This window comes from Balaenoptera musculus, chromosome X, assembly GCF_009873245.2.
Source record: "Balaenoptera musculus isolate JJ_BM4_2016_0621 chromosome X, mBalMus1.pri.v3, whole genome shotgun sequence".
Lineage (NCBI taxonomy): Eukaryota > Metazoa > Chordata > Mammalia > Artiodactyla > Balaenopteridae > Balaenoptera > Balaenoptera musculus.
Window position 1 is genome coordinate 128,345,920 of NC_045806.1, and position 22,573 is coordinate 128,368,492.

General features: G+C 39.7%; 1 protein-coding gene across 1 annotated transcript; it reads left to right on the top strand.

Moving 5' to 3' along the window:
- Positions 1 to 944: 944 nt before the first annotated feature.
- VBP1 (VHL binding protein 1) lies at positions 945 to 21,290 on the top strand. The gene is made up of 6 exons (XM_036840460.1): positions 945 to 1,082; positions 4,537 to 4,661; positions 14,732 to 14,798; positions 15,765 to 15,863; positions 18,231 to 18,369; positions 20,215 to 21,290. Exons 1-6 carry the CDS (start codon positions 990 to 992, stop codon positions 20,283 to 20,285), a joined length of 594 nt encoding a protein of 197 aa, XP_036696355.1. The 5' UTR covers positions 945 to 989; the 3' UTR covers positions 20,286 to 21,290.
- The last annotated feature ends 1,283 nt before the right edge of the window (positions 21,291 to 22,573 follow it).

The following is a 22,573-nucleotide window of genomic DNA, read 5'->3' on the forward strand; positions in this document are numbered from 1 at the left end:
GAGCTGTGGGGTTTAAAGAACATGACTCAGTGATTTGCACATAGTTCGTTTTTATTAAATGTTAATCACTATTATTATATATGTGTCCCCACTAAGTAAGGAAACTGACATTTATCCTTTATTCAGACAGGGCCTGTCTCATGGTAGGCTTTGTGTGAGTGGATGAAGCACCGGTGTACTGTGAAGCACTACAGTGCAGGCAAACGCAGGAACAAACACGGTGGTTAGATGTCAGAAAACAGATAGAAGAATAATTACTTGCTTTCAAAGGGTTGCAGTGGTGGATGATCTTGGGGAATGCGTTGGGCCTAGAAGCATCGGAAGAGTTCTGAGGATTTTCTATGCACACTGTTAAGTTTTGAAAACGTTTGAGCTGGGGTGCTGAGAGTCTGATCAAAGGTGGCTTTCGGTAAATTGTGACAAAATGGGCGGAGTGTTTATTAGGATGAAGCCACTGGGTCCACCTGGAAGCAGGCACAAAACAAGTCCCCTTCAAGGGCCAGGAAGCTCGTGAATATGGTGGGCCCAGAAAGACACCGAGACCCAGGCCCTGTGGTGGCGTCTAGATCCCGATTTGCTTGAATCCGAGAAGGGATCGGGTCGCTTCGAAGGCTACTCTGGAGAGTGCCACGTGTTCTGGGGTGGTAGTGGGCTCCGTTCCGGCTTGGGCCCCGATTGTCAGGGTCCTCCAGCCAGCCCACCCACAAAACCCCCGGAATCCCTTTTCCCAGGACTAGGTATTGGTCCTCCCAGCAGAGCCAGCTTCGCCTCGGCAGTCCTTCCACGCTTGTCAATCACCTGCGCGCAACCAATTAGAACCCAGAGGTTGGGGGACTCGTCCGACGGGTAAGGGGCGGCTACTTCCTGTGAGCCAATGAATGCGCAGACTCACAAGCGAGGGGCGGGCCTGCCTTTGTGAGCGAGCCAATCACAGGCCCCCGGCTACAGGCAGCTCGACAGGCCGTTAGTCGCGCGCTTGTTTCCCCAAGATGGCGGCCGGTAAGGATGATTGTGGTTTGGGAGAAGTGGCCGGAGGGAACGGGCGGCGGCTCCACCTGGGGATTCCTGAGGCCGTTTTCGTGGTAAGAGACACGCTGGTGCTCGGTATCTTGACGCTACGCTGTGGGCTACCCCTTCCTTCTTGGCCCCCAGCCCGGCCTCGGTTGTTGGGGGAAGGAATTGAGCTAAAGGACCGCGGAGAGAGCGCTCCGTCCGCTCTCCCCCTCCGTGCCAGGACCGACTGAGCTGTGTCAGGACCCGCCGGGGGGCGCGCGGTCCGAGAAGGCCCCAGAAGATGGGGGGGCGCGGGGCGAAGGACTCAGGAGCAGGAGCGGGAGCGGGGCCGCTCTCAGGGACCGCCTCCCCCCGCCACCAGCCCATCCCCGACGCGGGATTTCGACCCTATTTCCCGGAAAAACGGAGGCGGTGAGAAGCTTGAGAGTCAGCCTAGATGCCGGGGAGGCCGATGCGCAGATGGTGACGGGGTACAGTGAGCAGGCAGAGGAGCTCAGGTGTGAACATAGGAAATGGCACCTAGTGTGTTGAAGGGCTGCGGTGGCCAGTTGCCTTGGAAGAAGGCGGAGGGGAGCGTCGGACCGGGGAGACCTTGCAGGCCTTGTGTGGCCCGCTGGGCCCCTGCGGCTTTAGCCAGTCGGCCACGGGCGGTCACCAGAAGGTGTCTAAGTGAAGCCGCTGTGTAAGCACATTTGCTTTTAGCTAAACGGTCTTAACGACTTAGAGAATAAATCGTGTGCAGTTGAGAGAGGAAGCAGGGAATGCGATGTTGGAGGCTTCACAGAGCAGGGAGACCAACCCAAGGCCAAACAGAGGGAAACAAGTAGTGCTTTCAATCCTGTCCCCCCGTAAGGCTGTTCTCGAAATAGTATTTGGATATTATTTGAATAATGAGAGAAAACCTGAGTGGCCTTCCAGGCCAGTATCGCCCATCTTTCTCCACTCAGTTCTGCCTGAACTACTATAAAATCTTAATGGAAATTTCTCAGCCTTTTGGTTTGTACCTATATTGCCTTGTCTCTACCTTTTTGTTCATGGTATCTTCCAGCCTTCAAAAGACCCATTTCTTTTATTTATTCTTTTATTTACACCACTTTTATATACATTCTGTGCATATTTGCGTTTGCTGATTCGGTTTTGTACTATTTTCTTCAGTTATTTTGTTTTTTCTCCCTGAGCCGTGCCATTTATTTCTTTCCACTCATCTCCCAGGTAACTGTCAACAAGAGAGAAAATTTGTTGAATACCGGGCACTTTCCTAATGCTTTTACAAAACTGTAAGAGGCAGATACTGTTATTCTCATTTTGTACATGTTGAAACAGAGGCACAGAGCCCTTGAGTAACTTGCTCCAAGTCACACAGGGTGTAAGTGAGTTCCCCAGGCTTTGAACTTGGGCAATCTGTGAGGCTGCAGAGCTCTACTTCTATGCCATGCTCTGCCACTGGGAGGGAAGTTAGGTCATTATCTTGCCCCCTGTCATTTCTCCTGCCGCTAGCACAGTACCTGACACAGTATAAGCTCATAACTAAGTGTTGATTGAATTTCCATAGTGCCTTAAAATACCACACCCATGGTGCTCAGCCAGAGATGGCTTCAGAAATCTAATTCAGGAGGATAAACTTTATCAAAGGGCTTTATAAGCTGTTATCTTAAAATGCATTTTCCCTAAAATGTCACAAGTTATCTTTTCTAGACCTTAACATTTCTATCAATATGATATAATAAATAATCGAAATTTACATAAATATTTGTATGTTCTTAAACTAATCGGAATAGCATGGTATTATAGAAAGAACAGTGGTTTCTAAATAGAACAAGGTTTGAATCATGCCTCTACTTCCCAGTTGCTGCTTAATCTTGAGCATATTATTTTACAATCTGAGCCTCCGTTTCTTTAACTGAAATAGGAGTAACGGTAGTTAGAGTTGCCCCGAGAAACAGAGACTGTGCTTTCAGTATTGCAAGTAGATGCTTAATATATATTAGTTTCTGTGATGATAGTGGTTAAAAGTCACACCTTGCCTTTTCCCCATTCCCGTTGATGCAGTAATTTGTTTTCTTTCTCTTCTTTAATTGTCCCTTTCCCGCCTTGTCCATTTGTTGACCTCTCCATCTGTCAACATCTAGTTCAGATGTGACCTCCCTGTAGTTCTTCCTGACCACCACCCCAAGATGGAATTCTTGGCACCTTTATCTGTTCACTTATACATATCTCATGTTGAACACTTACTAGCTGTTGTGTACTCTTGTAAGTACTTTACACGTGCTAACTCATTTAATCCCCTGTGAGGAAAAGGTCCTTTTTTTCTTTTTACAGATGAGGAAATTGAGCCAAAGAGAAAGGTTAAATAACGTCCCCAAGGTCATCTAGTATGTGATGAAGCCAGCATTCAAACCAGGCAGCCCCTGCCTCTTAACCACAGACCTATGCTGCTGTGGTTAATTCTCCTTGCCAGAGTCAGCTTCTAATAACATGCGCTAAGAACTTGGACATTTCTCATCCTACAGTGAGCGTTCTAGGAAGATGCTATCTCCATTTTATCTCCAAAATGCATTTATCTGCATTTTAACTGCATGCATTTCATCTCCATGCAGAACTCAGCCATTGCCTCAGCCTCACCTTTTCAATTTCCTTCAGTCTCTAGCTTGATTGCTTCATAGTTCACTCCTTTGCTGTGTTTCTCTTCTTTTTTCTTCTTGCCTTGCTTCTGCTGAAATACTCCCTTATAGCTAGTAAGCATGGATAAGAATAATGATGTAGAGATCCCAGAAACTGTGAGATAATTGAATTTAACTTAGTTGCAATGAAGGACTAAAGTTCTTTAAACTACTAGAAGGCTGTTACAGAATCTCGTTAAAGTTTCCATATAGTTTCACTTAGTTCCTGATCCTTAACTAATTAACCAGCTTTTCTTCAAGGACCAGCATGTGCAGTATACATTAAAAAAATTGCAGTTCAGTTTTATTGCTTTTCTTTTGCTTATTTATTCCTGTTACAAAAGATTGTTCAGTTTGCCTTTTAGGCTTACTTTATTTCAACCACTTGATACTCAAGGAAGCAGTTGTGACTTGTTTTGGGATCCTAATGAGCATATTTAGCATGATATCTGTGGCAGAACTTGTTGAGTTAAAAATTTCGGTAATAAAACCTATGATTTTGGCACACAGCCTGTTGAATCGTTTTGTGGCTAGGGCACATGAGTAGGCAATGTGCTTGACTGTTGGTAATTTTCATGTTTATTGCTAGTGCTGCATGGCGGATGTATAAAGCAGACAAGGTCATCTTTCTTTCCCTATATATAAATAAAAAGAGGAAGGTGGAAGAATAATAAATTAGCTACATAATGTACGTGCACTGTCTGAAATGGTCTCTAACTTTTTATAACTACTTTTTTAGTTAAAAACAAGCCTTTGGAGAAAAAGAAACAAGCTCTTTTTATGTTTAAAAATAAAGCTAAAGCAGTCAAAAATCAGAGGTATGAATTCTAAAATTTGTAATGTATTCTTTTTGATATTAAAGGAAGATGTAGATTCCTTCATGAAACAGCCTGGGAATGAGACTGCAGATACAGTACTGAAGAAGCTGGATGAACAGTACCAGAAGTATAAGTTTATGGAGCTCAACCTTGCTCAAAAGAAAAGGAGGTAAGTGCAAAATTTCTAAGTTTTTTTTTTTTTTTTAATATTTTATTTATTTATTTATTTTTGGCTGTGTTGGGTCTTCGTTTCTGTGCGAGGGCTTCCTCTAGTCGTGGCGAGCGGGGGCCACTCTTCATCGCGGTGCGCAGGCCTCTCACTATCGCGGCCTCTCTTGTTGCGGAGCACAGGCTCCAGACGCGCAGGCTCAGTAGTTGTGGCTCACGGGCCCAGTTGCTCCGTGGCATGTGGGATCTTCCCAGACCAGGGCTCGAACCCGTGTCCCCTGCATTAGCAGGCAGACTCCCAACCACTGCGCCACCAGGGAAGCCCCTCTAAGTTTTTAAAATTAATATTGTATAGCTTAAACTTTTAGAAGATCGAGACATAATTTGCATACACATAAAATGTCTATGCGTTGAATGTTCAGTTTGATGAGTTTTGATAAATGTATCCACTTCTGTAACCATTGCCCAGATCAATATATGGAACATTTCTGTTACCTCAGGAAGTTTCCTCCTGCCCCTTTCCGCCCAACCCTGCGCACTCCCAGAGACAACCACTGTTCTGATTATTTTCACCATAAATTAGTTTTGTCTCTTCTTGAACTTCATATAAATGGAAGCATATAGTAACTACTGTTTTACGTCAGGCTTATTACACTTAGTATAATGCTTTTTGAGAGTCATCCATGGTGTTGTGTGTATCAGTAAATTAGTTTCTTTTTAGTGCTGAGTCATTTTCCATTGTATGTGGATGTACCACAGTTTTTGTCTGTTTTTATCTATTTGCTTGTCGATGGACATATGGTTTGTTTCCCCATTTGGTTTTAGGTCTTTGGGTGGACATATGTTTTCATTTCTCCTGGGTAATTATCCAAGGGGTAGAATTGCTGACTTGTATGGTAAGTGTATGTTTAATTTTATAAGAAACTGCCAAAAGTCCTCCTAGGTGGCTTTAGCATATTACACTGCCACCAGCAATGTATGGGAGTTCCAGTTGTTCTTCATTCTCACCATCACTTTGGTATTGTCAGTCTAAAGATGCTTTTGAAAACGTAATAGAATGAACATTGAAGTCCTTATTCCAGAGCATCTAGGATCGTAACATCTTAAATGTCTAGTTCATTCTTTTCATTTTGCCGATGAGATGAGAAACCCACAGAAGTTGTGACTTTGCCAAGACTTCATAAGTGATAGGGAAGAAGTATTCTTGCTCTCGATCCTTTATTCCCCTGTATGTTCATAGTAGCTTATGAAATCAATTCACAGTAATAAATACCTATAGGTACCTGCTATACACATGTGACAGCATTCTTCTGTCAGTTGAATGTTTATGGAATTCCTAATAGGTGCCAGATACTGTTTTGGGTGAAATAAGGTCCAGTATCTGCTTTCAACAGGGTTATGGTCTAGGGGCATGATAGATATTTAAATAAGTACACAGAGTATAGCAGTCAAGGTGTTATGGTGCACAGTAATGAGTTAGCATAGGGGAACGGGTGATCTGAAGGGGGACAGAGGGATTCAGGGGAAACTTCCAAGAGAAGCAGATGGCCATGTAGAATTTTGAAGCCTGGTTATGAGTTTGGAGGCAGGCTCCAGTGAGGAAGGGTAGTCTGGGCGTGAGGGTACCACTTACGCAAAAATACAAAAGTTTGTTTTTAGATGAGAATTCCCTGGTGGTCCAGTGGTTAGGACTCCGCGCTTTCACTGCCGAGGGTGCGGGTTCAATCCCTGGTCAGGGAACTAAGATCCCACAAGCCACGCGGCGCAACCAAAAAAAAAGAAAACAACAAAAAACAAACCAAAAGTTTGTTTTTAGATATATTTTCTCATTTGATTTTGGTGACAACTGAGGAAATTTGAATAGGGCTAGGTGTTAGATGATATGAAAAGTCATCAACATGGACAGATGAGGGGTGTTAATAGGAAAAAGGATAGAAAACACTATGAACATTATCTCTTCTTATTTGGGGAAAAAATGTGTGTGTGCACAGAAATACCTGGAAGAATTGACACTAATGTTATATTAACAGTGGTAATCTTTGGGTGGTGGGAAATGGCATTTTTCTTATTTTGCTTACCTGTATTCTTAATTTTCTACAATGTACATTTACTGCTTTTATAATAAAACTTTATTTTAATTTCAAAAAGAAGCATAAAGCCATTGGCTTTGAGGTCATTTGCACGGAAGTTACAGATAGAGAAGAAAATGGACCTCAGGACCAAGCCTTGGGGAAGCGGAGGGAATCCGTGTGTCAAAGTTACCTTGGTAACTCTAGTACTGTGGAGGCATGTGGGATGGCTCCCAGGTCTGAGCAACTGGAAGGGAGAGTTACCACCATCTGAGAAGACTGTGGGTGGAGCAGGTTTGGGGGAAGATCAGGAGGAATTCAATTCTGGACACATTTGAGATGCCTTTTGGACATCCAGGTGGAGGTGTTAGGTAGACAGTTAAATATATAAATGTGACTTCTGGGAGCGATCTGGGCTGGAGATAAAAATTTGGGAGTCATTTAAAGCCAGGGGACTGAATGAGGTCCATCACCAAGAGAGTGCATCAAGTGAAGAGAAGATCAAAGATCTGGACATTGCAACAGTAAGAAGTTAGGGAGAAGAGGGAACACCAGCAAAAAAGACTGAAAAGAAGCTTTAAGTGAGGTCAGAAAAACTGGGAGATCATGGGGTTCTGGAAGCCTAGCTAAGAAAATGTATCATGGAGGAGGGAATGATCACCTGTGTCAAATGCTGCGGATGGCTCACCCAAGTGCGATAAGGACTGAGAATGGACTTGGACTTAGCAAAGTGGAAGTCATTGGTGTTCTGGATGGGAACAGTGTTGGCCCAGTGGTTCAAAGAAGAATGATGGAGACAGCAAATGTGGAAAACTTTTTTGAAGAGTTTTATTCATTTAACAATGGGTTGGTTGTCTTTTTTTATTTGTGGGAATTCTTTATATATTGGATACTAGTCCTTTTAGGTTATATGTGAGAAATTTTTCTTGCTTTTGTAATTTGTCTTTTTTTTCCCCTTATGATTTCTTTTGATGAGTAGTTCTTAATTTAAATGTTTTAAGTCAAAAGTTCTCTTAGTAGTTAGTGCTTTTTGTGTATTGTTTAAGAAATCCTATTTTGTATTCCATGTTCAAAAAGACATACTCCTAAGTGTTCTTCTAAAAGTCTTAAAATTTTTCATTTTCATATCTAACTTCTTAATCCATCGGAAGTTTATTTTTATGTGTGGTATATGGTAGGCTTCCGATTTCTTTTTTTAAATGGAAGCACTGTGGATATACTGTTTGAGTCATCACCCTTTATTTTTAATGTAGTTTGATTTAAGAATTTTTCCTTAATGGTTAGTGCTTTTTGTGTCCTATTTAAGAAATATCCCAAGTTCATGAAGATATTCTCTTAATGTTTTATTCTCAAAGCTTTATTGTTTTATCTTTCACATTTAGATTCATAATCTATGGGTTATTCAGAAGTATGTTGCTAAATTTCAAAGCAATTGTGGGATTTTCAAGCATGTTTCTTTGCCCTTTCTATTTATTATAAGTTGATAGTTGTATATGCAGTCTTGTTCATAGTCAGGTTTTTCTTCTCTTTCGTTTCTTTGTTTTTTTTTCTTTTTTGGCAACATCGTTTCATAGGTTTGTGTATTGTTTCTCCATTAAGAGGCAGATAGTATCTAGTTGTTTCTTAGAATGATACTGAATTCCTAGATCCATTAATTATAAGTTGCAAAATGATGATGTTCTAATTGTTATTTATTTTTTTATTTATTAATAAGCTGGCATATTTCCATAAAGAGAAATGTCCCTTCATGTACTCTTTGGTAAAAAGTGGCTGCAGGAAATCAGCTCACCTGTCACTTTGTTCCCTTGCAGGAATAGCCCTGTAGCTCCTATCACCTCAGCAGCTCTCTGCTACGTGAACAGTTAGAGGTGCAAATGCTAATCTGCTGCCAGCTTAACCTGAAACAATTTCTATCCTTTTTTTTTAAAGCTTTTTAGTCTATTCTATTAGGTGCATGCAATTTGAGAATTACAAAGTCTTCTTGGTGCATTTAACCCTATGTAAAATAATGCTTATTGTTTTAGTCAGTTTTGTTGGACACTTAGAGCTACTCTGGCTTTCTTTTGGCTAATATTTAAAAAAAAATTTATTAGAGTATAGTCGATTTACAATGTGCTAGTTTCAGGTGTACAGTAAAGTGAGTCAGTTATACACATACATATATCCATTCTTTTTTAGATTCTTTTCCCATATAGGTCATTACAGAGTATTGAGTAGAGTTCCCTGTGCTGTACAGTAGGTTCTTATTAGTTATCTATTTTATGTATAGTAGTGTGTATATGTCAATCCCAATCTCCCAACTTATCCCTCCCCCCTTCCCCCTCTGGTAACCATAAGTTTGTTTTCTACATCTGTGACTCTATTTCTGTTTTCTAAATAAGTTCATTTGTACCATTTTTTTTAGATTCCACATATAAGCAATATCATATGATATTTGTCTTTCTCTGAGTTACTTCGCTCAGTATGACAATCTCTAGGTCCATCCATGTTGCTGCAAATGGCATTATTTCGTTCTTTTTTATGGCTAATATTCCATTGTATACATGTAACGCGTCTTCTTTATCGATTCATCTGTTGATGGACATTTAGGTTGCTTCCATGTCTTGGCTATTGTAAATAGTGCTACAATGAACAGTGGGCTGCATGTATCTTTTCGAATTATAGTTTTTTCCAGATATATACCCAGGAGTGGTGGCTAACATTTTCCTGGTGTCTCTTTTCCAATCCCTTTTGTTTCAACTTATTTATTATTTATATTTAAGGGTGTTCCATGTAAACAACATATGGTTATTATTTTAAATCTTTTTAGATAAACTAATTTTTCTTTTTGGATACTTTCAAGATTGTCATCTCTTTTGTTTTATCTGACTATAATTTGTCTTTGTGAGGATATCTTTCTTAAATTCTTCCTGAACTAACTATATGTCAGCTTCCTGTAACCATGGATACCTGTGTGGATTGCTTTTATCTATAGAGGATTTTGCTTTTGCAGGAGCTGTGGGTCTTCATCAGCCTTGGACTGCTTGAGCCCTGTTCCAAGTTCTTGCACTTAATATATGAGCTCCCCCATTGAGCTGAGCGTCAGGGGCCCAGGCTCAGGTCTACAGCTGGTATTGTCACCTGCCTTGAGATGCCTGCTTTTCTCTAGTCCTCACTGCTCAACTCAAAGCCTTTTCCAGTTTTATTCCCTTTTATTTTTTCTGAAAGTTCCCTCACCTCTGTGATACCAGCTGTGCAACAAAAACTGTTTCTGTGCTTGACTGAGTTGTTTTGCAGCAGATGGCTGTGTAGTTTGGATACTAACCTTTTCTTTACAGGTGTTGTAAATCTTTTGTTGCAGCCTGTCGTTTAACTTTACCTTCAGCTGTATAAGAAGCAGCAGCATAGCACAGGGAAATCGGCTTGGTGCTTGGCCATGACCTAGAGGGGTGGGATAGGGAGGGTGGGAGCGAGGCTCAAGAGGGAGGGGATATGGGGACATGTGTATGCATTTGGCTGATTCACTTCGTTGTGAAACAGGAACTAACATGGTATTGTGAAGCAATTATACTCCAATAAAGATCTATTTAAAAAATACGTAAAGTAATTATTGATAGGTATATAAAAAAAGTTATTTAGTATTTCATTCTCTTGTGGTGAACTCTTTAACACATGAATTATATGCGCTTTATCTTTCTCTAACTGGAAATTTTGTGATTATCGTTTTTTCATTTTTTCTGTCATCTGTTAATTTTTCTCCTTCTCTCCTTCTGGGATTCCTGTTAATATGGATGTTGACTCTTCTAATTCTGCCTTCCCTGTCTATTATTTCCTCTCTTCTGCTATTTCGGTAATTTGTCTTTTGGCAATTAAATGGATATCTGTGAGTTCCTTATTTCAACCATTACACTTTTTATACCTAGTATTTTTGGTTGGTTCTTCTTACAGCTACTTGTTTCTTCTTCATGTTACCAATATCCTGTCTTTTCTCTTTGAAGTATTTTAAAATACTCACTGTATAATCTTGTAGAATTTGATTTTGTTTCATCTGGTACAGGTTGTCGAGTTTATTGTCTTTATTTTATTTTGTAGTTGAGTTTATCAGATTACCATTTTTTTCCCCATCAGCTCATATTCCCTCAGGGTTATCAGTTCCTTTGGCCATTAATGTGTGTGGGAACAGGAGTAATTCAAGTCCCTCCTGGTGGGCGGGGTTTACACTCTGCGGCACGGCCATTGGACAGATGCTGTTTCTCCCCAACCAGGTGCCTCGGCCTCTGGGACATTCCTTCCTCTGGGACATTTTTTCCGTTCCTCTGTCTTTGGCTGTTTTCACTGGCATCTCCCCTGGGAGGGGGAGTGGGCAAGGGGAACTGCTGGGGGCCAGTACCTGTGTTCTCAGCTCCTCAGCCTGACCTTCTCCCTGCCTTTTGGCAGTTCTACTGTTTTTCTACCCTGTAGCAGTGATGGGGTAGGTAATGTGATTCACCCACAGCAATTTAGAGGGAGGAAAAACACCTAAAAAGTTAACCCTTTAGCCTTAAATTCCCCCTTTGAAGACTTGATCCACTTCCCTTCTAAGCTGCTGTCTTCCCTCTCACTTCCCTACCCACTCCCAGGACCTAGAGATTTCCATTGTTCATAGAATAACAAAGATCTAGAACTGATCCAAGTGTCTGTTGATAGGAAGTGGATAAACAAGTTGTGTTATATTTGTAAATGGGTATTACACAGCAGTGAAAATGAATGAACAAATCTTAGGAACTTAATTGAGTTATAAAGCAAAACCCCAGAAAAATGCATACAACATGAGACTATTTGTATTAAGCTAAGAAACTAGCAAAGAATATATTGTTCAGGGTTACACATAAATGTGATGAAACTATTTGAAAAAGTAAAAAGACTGTAAACACACAGTTCAGGAGAGCTGCTGTCTTTTGGGACAGAGCAGGGTGGGGAGGGTGTATTGCTCAGACTTGCACAGTGGCCTGTGCTCTAGAGCCCGCGAGCCACAGCTACAGAGCCCGCGCGCCTAGAGCCCGTGCTCCGCAGCAAGAGAAGCCACCGCAATGAGAAGCCCGTGCACCGCAATGAAGAGTAGCCCCCGCTCGCCGCAACTAGAGGAAGCCCGCGCGCAGCTATGAAGACCCAACTCAGCTATAAATCAATCTGTCAGTTAATCATAGAAATCATTTACATGACCAAAAAACTTGATCTGAACATACTAATGTTATATGTGTATCAGATATTTTATAAATGATTGCATGTAGATCTTTCTAGCATTTACCTATATCAGCATATACAAAATTAAGCAAAATTGAGAGATCTACGACATCCATACTGAATTGTAAAGAGTTCACAGAACATTAGCCTCCAAACTACGCTTTAAAAAAAATCAGTGCTAAGGGTGTGTTTCTCAATTCTTCACTGGGCTGTACTACCAGATGGTGATACTATTTTTTAAGCAGCAGGCTTATCTGACATATTTGCCGGGTCAGTAGCACACGCTGTAATAAAGTTTGCCATGCTAACCTTCTTCACACATGATGTGACTTCCTTTATATAATTCAGGAAGTACATTTTCATTATCATATTTAAATTTTGTTTACATGCTGATCTCTAATAATATTTTGTTAAATGTATTTTGAAGGAACCACAGCTTTGTTTTTGTATCCTTAGTCTGTTTTCTTACAGATTACATTGTGATTTGACAGGACTCCCAGAACTGTTTTGCACATTTTTCCATGCAAAACCCTTTAAAGCCTTGGGCAGCTTTAATCCAAAAAAAGAGCTAAAAATGTTTCATTCTTTCTTGTCTAAGTTTGACTTTGAGTGTTTTCAACATATTTTTATCTCTTATTTTCTTGTCAGTGAGATTGATTTCATTTGGGAATTAGTTGCTAGTAGTTTTTAAAAATTATTTTTAATACACTTTATTTTTCAGGCCAGTTTTAGTTTCATAGCAAACTTGAGCAGAAGATGCAGAGATTTCCTGTATAGCCCCTGCCCCGCCCCCCCCCCCCCACATAGCCTCCCCATTATCAACACCCTTCACCGGAGTGGAACATTTGTTACAATTGATGAGCCAAGATTGCTATGTTATTATTAACTAAAGTCCATAGTTTACATTAGCGTTCTCCCTCGTGTTGTACGTTCTGTGGGTTTGGACACATGCACGATGTCATGTATCCACCATTACAGCATCATCAGGGTAGTTTCACTGCCCTAAGAATGCTCTGTGCTCAGCATGTTCATGCCTCCCTCCCCCTCCTAAACCCCTGGCAACCACGGATCCTTTTACTGTCTCCATAGTTTTGTCTTTTCCAGAGTGTCTTATAGCTGGAATCGTACAGTCTGCAGCCTTTTCAGGTTGGCGTCCTTCGCTTAGTCCTATGCATTCAGGGTTCCTCCATGGCTTTTCGTGGCTTGATAGATCATTTCTCGTTAGCAGTGAATACTATTCCATTGTCTGGATGGACCACAGTTTATTTCTGCATTTGCCTACCAAGGTCATCTTGGTTGCTTCCAAGTTTTGGCAATTATGAATAAAGCTTGCATAAGCATTTGTGTGCAGTTTTCGTGTGGACCTAAGTTTTCAGCTCCTTTGAGTAAATACCAAGGAGCATGATTGCTGTATCATATGGTGAGAGTATTTTTACTTTGTAAGAACCTGACAAACTGTCTTCCAAAGTGGCTGTTGCTCCACATCCTCACCAACATCCGGACTTGTCAGTATTCTGGATTTTGGCCATTGTAGTAGGTGTGTAGCGGTATCTCGTTTTAATTTGCAATCCTCTGATAACATATGATGTGGAGCATCTTTTCGTATGCTTATTTGCCATGTGTATATCTTTGGTAGGGTATCTGTTAAAGGCTTTGGTCCATTTTTTTAATCCAATTGTTCATTTTCTTATTGTTGAGTTTCGAGAGTTCTTTGGGTATTTTGGATACCAGTCCGTTATCAAATGTGTCTTTTGCAAATAAATATTTTCCCACAGTCTGTGGCTTGTCTTTTTGTTCTCTTGACAGGGTCTTGTGCAGAGTGGAAGTTGTTAATTTTAATAAAGTCCAGCATATCAATTATTTCTTTCATGGATTGTGCCTTTGGTGTTGTATCTAAAAAGTCATCACCATACCCAGGGTCATTTAGGTTTTCTCCTGTGTTATCTTCTAGGAGCTTTATAGTTTTGCATTGTACCTTTAGGTATGTGATTCATGTGAACTTAAGTTCTGTGAAATGTGTAGCGTCTGTGTCTAGATTCATGTGTTTTATGTGTGGATGTCCAGTTTTTCCAGGCTAGTTGGGTTTCTAGTAGCTATAATAGAACTTACCTGTTGAGTCTGATCAGTCTCATCATGTCCATTGTTTTCTTAAGTTTCTTGTGTTCAAACAGTGGTCCATTTATAATTTTAAGAACAGTTGTTACCTATCTTGAAAAGAAAGTATTTTTCAACATAAAAGTTAAAGAAAAATTACCCAAAGCTTAAAAGAATTGCAAAGTTGTGCCGGATCTTACTGTGGTGTGTGAGGCATTCAAGCGCTTTCACAGTGTGGGAAGCGCAGGCCTGAGAAGCTGCCCCTGCACGTGCTGGTGCTGAGCTGCCTGTGACTGAGGGAGTTGGTGGTTTTCAATTTAGAATATAGTATTTGAATGCATGTTATTTTAAAAATGAGTATTTAAAATGCAATTCTAATTAAATGTAGAACCTCTGAATCACCTCTGTGGAATATGATGTTCTCTAGAAATGTTAACTAATGATGGGGGGTTTGACGTATAGAACAGGACTCTGTGCACAGTAGTCATTCCGTAAATATTTGCTATTATATCTAAGTATTTTAATAAATATGTCTGAAATATCTTAAATATTTTAAGAAACAAAATTTATTAAATATCTTACAGATAAAGTATCTTAAATAGTTCATATTTATAAATTGTCCTCAAAACATATCAGTAGAAAATGCAAAGCTAGTAAGACTGTGTCCTGATGCCAAATACTAAGTTAACCTTTTTCTTATTCACAGGCTAAAAGGTCAGATTCCTGAAATTAAGCAGACTTTAGAAATTCTAAAGTACATGCAGAAGAAAAAAGTAAGTGCATTTTTCTTTGTAAACATGAGCAAACCAGGATACTTCAGCAGAGACATGTGTTCCTTGACTCCTTGGTCACTGGTATTTGAACCAGTCCTGAGCACGTGTACTGACGTCACAGACAGACATGTGGCTTTCCGCCAAAAGTCAGGTTTAATTCTAGGACCCACACTTCTTGGGGTATTTTACTTATATGTAGTATCTGCAGAACTTAAATGCAATTTGAAATTATTTTAAGTACAAAAAGGAAACGTCATTTTGAGGTAGCAGCATCTAACAGTTTTTGTTGTTGTTATTGTTATTGTTCTCTCTGCGAATAAGGAGTGAGTCCAGTACTTATAGAGCTGGAAAGAATTTTAGAAATGACGTTTCAGGTTCTCATTTCACAGCTGAGGCAACATTTGCAAAGAGGTTACACTTGACCACTGTTACATAGCTAGTTACTGGCAGAACTGGATTTGGGACTCTTCCAAGTCCTCATCCAATATTTGTTACATGAGCAGGCTGTAAAAGTTAAATGTCATAAGTATATTGTATTTAAAATATTATGTGTATGTGTATGTATATATGATTTATTACTTGACTGGCAGAATAACTACATTTCTAGTATGTTTTTTATGTCATGAACTTAATAAGAGGCTTCAGAAAACTGGTTGTTGAGCATGAAGCACTGATGAAGTAATAATAGATAGCGCTCGTCTAGTGCTTACTCTGTGCCAGGCACTGGGGTGTGTGTGTGGGGGGGTGTGAGTGTGTGAGAACTCTGCTTGCCACAGCCTTCAGAGCTGAGCCAGAACGCACAAGCCTCCCTGCCCATCCGTCTGGCTCCAGCATTCCTTTCTTTACCACTCTACTTAGTCTGCGTGATAGGACTGTTTTAAATGGCTTAGGTTCAGCTCTGTGATCTCTTCCTTATAACCTTGGTGTGAAAATGGACTGTTTACAGTACTGTCATTGTTTTTGAAGGAGTCCACCAATTCACTGGAGACCAGGTTCTTACTGGCAGATAACCTGTATTGCAAAGCTTCAGTTCCTCCTACTGATAAAGTGTGTCTGTGGTTGGGGGTAAGTAAATGTAATAGCCACAGCTTCCTTGGCTGACATTTGTAGAGCGTTATTGTTGAAGCTGTGGAAGGAACGAAGGGGTGGCATTCAGGGGGATCGGGGTGTGAGGAAGATTGCCGCGGAAACACGCTCGAGTCCCTCCCAATCAAAACAAAACGGACCAGAGCCCTGCTTCCCCTCCAGCTAATGCTTTAGCTCTTAAATGTAACAGAAGGTGCTGTTGAACCTTAGAGAGATGTTTCTTCATCATCAGAGTTTGTTAGTTCTAGAAAGATCTCTAAATTTGAGGGGGCAAGGATTATTACAAAAACCTTGAGGTTAGAACCCATTTTTAAGAATCATATATTTCAATTTTGATGATTTCACAGACCTTCTCTGTGATTTTTTCGTATTTTACTCCTCTCAGTCCCATGATCGACCAGCCAAGCCATTCCTGACTGTCCAGCTAGCTATCCCTAGGTCTTGTTACCTCAGGCAAGTTCCCATACAAAGCAGCCAGTCATGACTGCTCTCAGCTCTCCCAACTGGGAGGATTTCCGCTTGCTATCCTGTAGAGTCAGGACTGCTCTCAGCTCTCCCAACTGGGAGGATTTCCGCTTGCTATCCTGTAGAGTCATCCCTGAGAGGCAGTCTCGTGCCATGAAAGATAGGCAGATTCGTACATGGAAACTCACTTCTCTGTCCCTTAGTTCCTCCTCCTGATTTCTGTTAGCTGTAATCTTTTCAGAGTTTGTACATTATTTCTACAAGCATAACTCCCGTACTTGTTTAGTTTTAGTTCTGTAAATGGAACAGCTACCCACCCAGTAGCCCAGATCCTAGGGGTTGTTGTCCTTTGTTTCTCTTTCCCTTGGCACACATTTAATCAGCAAGTGGGGGTAAGATGATTTCATAAACTAAACTGGGACAACAGGGAGCGAGAGAGACAGAGAGAGACAGAGAGAGAGAGAGAGAGAGAATTACGGCTGGAGCCCACCTTACACGAGGGTGAATTCCAAGTGGATCACATTTGAAATGTGTGGTGAAATACTGACACCATCAAAATTGTAGGCCAAGTCACAGGTAACTTATTTGGAGCCCTGAAATAAGGATGGTTTTTCAGGCCTCAAAACTCAGAAACCATGAGCAAAGTCAAAAGACAATCAACAGGAAAAATATTTGTAACTCATATCGCAGGCAAAGGACTAACAGGTTTGCAGGGTGACTTGGAGTTGTGTTTTGGGCATGTCAGTCTTGAGGTGACTATTAGACCGTCAGATAGAGAGGCTGATCAGGCAGTATTTAGGGGTGAATCGACTAAGGAGATATACTTGGCACAGGGTACTTCCTGAATGAATGATTGATGTTTTTTGACATGAATGAAGTGTTTTTAAATGTATTCGATTTTCTCTTGTTAAAAGTAAGCAAAGTATAGAAATTTTCTGGAAAAGAAAAAGTAATAAGAAGCATCAGTCATTGAGAAATGAGATTGTGGGTCTGGGTTTAGAGAGGGATTTACTCTGCACTGAATATTTTTAGTCCAATCTGAATTTTTATACAGTTTTCTAATTATCATGGATTGGCATATTCAGTCAATAAGAATGTAGCACCTACTTTGTGCTAAGCACGTTCATGTTGTCTCATTTAATTCTTCCAACAATCCTTTGAGTAATTTTTAAATTTCATTTGTCAGATAAGGAAAGTGGTTCAGGAAATGCCCGGTGTTAAGTCAGGTGCTAGGAGTATGGTTCCCCCTGTGTCAGCATTTACTCTGGAGGTAGGAAGGGGGCAGTAAAAGCCAGCTGTTTCTCTCAATGGATCAAATGTAGATAATACATATGTTTTTGAAAACTTTTGGTATCTTAAGCTCAGAAACGACTATTTCAGTTGATCTGAATGTAATACTATTTGGTGTCACAATAGAGCTAGTAGAAAGATAGGATTTGGTAACTAAAGGTACTGGTTCTTAAGGTAATTCTTCCATTTATGTAGTATCCCCGAAAGCATAGGTAACCTGACCTCTTGGAGCCTCTGTTTTCTTAACTGTAGAGAAGGTAACTTGCCTCACCACGGTTGTTATGACGAGTAAATGATAAAATGTATGTGAATATATTCTCTAAACCAGGGGTCAGTAAATGTTCTGTTAAAGGCCAGAGAGCAAATATTTTTGGTTCTGCAGACCACACGGTCTCTGTCACAAGTAGTACTTAGCTTTGCCACTGTAGCATGCAAGTCTAAGTGAATAAAGAAATGGCTGGGTTTCAATAAAACTTAGGACAAAAGGCGGCCGGCCAGATTTGGCCCAAGGGCTGTAGTTTGCCAACCCCTGCTCTAACCTGTAAAGCACTGGGTAAATGTTCGGACATTGTCATGCTTTTCTGTCTTCAGGCGAATGTAATGCTTGAATATGATATTGATGAAGCTCAGGCGTTGTTGGAAAAGAATTTATCGACTGCCACAAAGAATCTTGATTCTCTTGAGGAAGACCTTGACTTTCTTCGAGATCAATTTACTACCACAGAAGTCAGTATCCTTTCCTAAAAAAAGGCAAAGGGGGGAAAGGAGAAAGATGCTTTCAACGTTCTTACATGCATTGCTTTAATGAAAAGAATGTCCTTATTCTTAGACTGATGTTAAGTTGCAGATTTTATGAGAGTAGTAAATGACATACTTGGAACTAATATTTAATAACTTTACAGATAGACTAATCTGAATTTGAAGTGTGAAAGTGTGGAAACAGCAAAGTCGATTTAGCAAATGAGTATTTTTCTTTCAAATATTTTCTCAAGACATCTTCATAGCTAGTCAAGTAGTGTATTTATTAAGGGTCTCCTGTGTTCCTGCAACTGTACTCAGCTGTATGGGGCATGGGCTGGTGAGAGGATCAGTGCAAAACAAGAAGAGTGGTGAAGTCTTGCTCTGTTACAACTGCACATGTGAACCTGCTGAATGATCGTCTCACAGCAAAATATAAGTAAGTTCACTTCATGTACTCAACACCAAGGCAGTTTAAAGTTAGGGAAAGATAGGTGTGGGCTGGAATTAGTTCAGAGCAGGCTTTGAGAAGATAGGACTGAGACTGTATTTAAGGCAGAGAGAACAGGCAGCGGCAGGTATTCTGCTCGAGGGGGAGTCGACCTTCGCTCCTCTCTCTTTCATCACCAGAAGCCGACTAATCAGCAGATTCTTGTCAGCTTTCCCTTGTAAACCTCTCTGTCCACTGCTGTTACTCTCATTTTGGCCTTGTAGAAGCTAGACTCAGTAGTTTTCTAGTCTGGTTTCCTCACATCTGTCCTTTACACTGTCTCCACCACGAATTCACTGAGTCACACTTGTTTTTATTCCTCTGGTTATAATGCTTCAGCGCTCTTTGTCACATGCAAGGTGCGCACGTGGGCGCCCTCTCCCAGTGCACCCAAGTTCCAAATAACCCCGATCGGTTTCTCTCGGCCCCCAAATGTGCTGTGTCCTTTGTCCACACTTGGTTCCTCCTATCTACACTGATTTCCCCCTGTTTACCTGGGTTCCTCTGTTTTATCTTTCATATGTCGGCTCAAGCAGCAGAACATTTCTGGACATTTTCCTCTGTGCTCCCGGTGCACGTTGCACGTAGTGCTTTATTCTTTTTCATGCCAGACTGGGAGCTCTTCAAGTGTAGGAGCTCCACTTTCTCTCTCTCCTCCACAGCACGTAGCACATGACAGGTGTTGAGTGGTTGATGAGGGAAGGCAGGCCTGTTTGAGGCCTAGAGCAGGAGTTGGCACGTGACTGGTAATGTGGAGACTTCATTCAGACAAAATAAAAAAACTATAACATTCCCAGAAGATAACATTGGAGAAAATCTAGATGACCTTTAGTACAATGGTGGCATTTTGGATGTACCCCCAAAGGCATGATCCATGAAACAAATAATCGATATGTGAAGGCCTACGCAGGGTGGTGTTTGTGGAAAGGAAAAGATGTAGATGCTTAATAAATTGGGTGAATGTCCTGTTAGCCAAACAGAGGGTAAGAGATAAAATGATTGATAATTGTAATAATTTAAACATTACATGTCAGTGTATGCTTTGAACTACCTTTGAAATATCATGGATGAGGGGCTCTCTATAAAACTGTTGACAGTGTCAAGCACATATTTGTTAAATATAATACCATAGTTGACTAGATATGCTAAACAATTATTGATTTGAGGCCTTGACTTGATTTTGGTGTAATTTTGTTCCCTTTTTTGGCAGATGATACTACACCTTGCTGTAGTCACTAGTATTTTTTGTGTGTGATTTCTGTCTTTGATTCAGTGTGTGAATGAATACTTAGTCGTTGAATGTTATCTTTAGAATTGCATTTGCATTTTCTTTGACAAATCTTGCAGATATGGCCAGGGTTTATAATTGGGATGTAAAAAGAAGAAACAAAGATGATCCTACCAAGAACAAAGCATAATGCTGGCAATTAAAAATGTGGTTCAATTTTCCAAACATGTTATTTTAAATACCCCAAAGTTTATCCTTAAAAGTTGACATAACTTTAAATAATTTTTAACAGCAAGAATGACTAAAATTTTAAAAAAAGATAAACACCACTTTATTTATTTATAAAAACAAAATTAGTTTCAAATATTTTATGAAATTTGCAGTATTTTTATTTTTATTTTTTGCATTTCCAACAAAGTAAATGCTGCTTTCATCATTTTGTTTGTTTGTTTGTTTGTTATAAGAAAAGTCTTAGCTGAAATGGCTGAAAACTGTGAGATATGCTATAGAAGCTGAATTTTTGGACAGTTTAGCACATTTTACTTTTTCTTTATTGGCTGGTGTTACTCTCACTTGTGATGTGGTTAAACCAGTTTAGAGGTAGGAAAAACAGTTGGAATATTTGAAAAATTGTTTTTCTTTAGCACACGTGGGGCTTTATGGTCCTCTATTGCTGTTATTTGTCCTATGTAAATGCAGTTTCATGAATTACTGCTTAGCCAATAACTATGATAATATTCTGTACTTTTCAGGAAGTGGTAATTTGCATTCCTAAACAGTAAGAGGGCTATTGAGACAACGCTTTCTAACCCGATATAAGTGCACAGAGCCTTTGCAATGCTAACATAAAGGAGATCTTGGCCAACATGAAATAACAAAATTACGCACTGAAAACTCTTGCCTGAGGCGATTTTGTACTTCTTAACAGTTCCCCAAAGCAGCTGAACAGGAATATTAAGATAAATATAAATCTGTGATGGTTTAAAGGAGTTGTGAGCTTTTTTATTCATGATAATACTTCGTAAGAGTGTTAGAAGATCCCTATGGAAAGCCACTGGTACAGTGGCTAGTACTGGGTGATACAGATTTTGGTAAAAACACAAATGTATTATTCCATCTCCATGTAGTAAAGAGTATACTTGTACAATGTTTTGTACTTGTATTTCATGATATTAAAACAGTGAAGTTAAAACTGTGGCACAGTACCTTTTTTTATGTTATACTTTCTAAAATTAACATGGGTCTTTTCACATACTCGTAAAGTTTATTTACTTACACCATAACTAGCGGTGTCCCAAGAACCTCTTATGTTTGTAGAAACAACGTAAGATCCCTTTGGAAGGAATATAGATAAACAATTGAGAAGTTAAATCTGAAAGATAGCAAAGTTCCTTGTCAATTTTTCTTTCATAATTTTAAATTCCCATATTTTAGAATTTGAGGTTTGTAAACGTCTTGATATATTTTAAGTGCTACTTTTTCCCAAACTTTATTATGGTAAGTATATTGGTATAAAATGTCCCTGTTAATATTAGGATAGGAATGATTTGCTCAGAAGATCTTAATTTTGTCTTACTTTAAGTCCGTGAAAATCTAAATACGAATTTTTAGGTATTCCAGGCAATATGAGGAAACAGCTCTTTAGAGATGTGAATTACAGAGCAGAAATTAAGTTAATTATTCAACAAATATACATAAGCGCCCAGTATGTGTCAGAAACAGTATTAGGCTCTGTTAATTAAATAAAAGATATTTAAATCTTGCCTTTGCTAGAAAGTTTCTCTTATAACAGTCTACATTTTCAGAATAACATAACCATCCTGATTTGACATGATATTTTCAAGCTTAATATTAGGATAGTAAACCCGAAAAGATAATGAGCACAAGATTGACTACAGAAAGTGATACTGAGTAACAAACGTGTTGGAAATGCGACTGAAATGTAACTATTTTTCCACTGTAAACATGTTCATTTGAGAAAGTTTAGAGAACAGGAAAAAAAAGACATTTAAGTTCCACTTGCAGTCCGCCCTAATGATTCTGTGGCTTCCATTTCTTTTTCTATGCATAGGTTTTTTAAAAACATAATTGAAATAATTTTGTCTGTATAATTTTTATCCTACTTTCTTTACTTATTATGGAATTTGCTTATTATATACTGCTTTTAAATTAACATTATTTTACTGGTTTCATAGTATTCTAATAGGTAAACTCTAGTAAACTGTGATTCACAGACAATTGGTTGTTTTAAAATTTTTTTCTGTAAGTAGGAAATAACTCAGCAGTTTGCATTTTTACAGAAGGATTTTTCTTTTATTTAGGATTTTTCCTGGGATTAGATTACCAAAAATGGAATTATGGAGTCAAAGATTATAGCATTTTATTTTCTGGGGTTAACTGAGAGTGGTTTGGTCAGTAGCAACAGCAGGGGATGATGGGAAGCACAGTTGATCATCCTTGCTGCCCCTATAGATGCTG

Bases quoted from the DNA above. Each gene is read 5' to 3' on its own strand.
- VBP1 (XM_036840460.1), top strand. From the start codon at position 990: ATGGCGGCCGGTAAGGATGATTGTGGTTTGGGAGAAGTGGCCGGAGGG. The intron at 4,662-14,731 runs GTAAGTGCAAAA...TCTTATTCACAG, and splicing joins CTTGCTCAAAAGAAAAGGAG to GCTAAAAGGTCAGATTCCTG. The intron at 18,370-20,214 runs GTATCCTTTCCT...CAAATCTTGCAG, and splicing joins ATTTACTACCACAGAAGTCA to ATATGGCCAGGGTTTATAAT.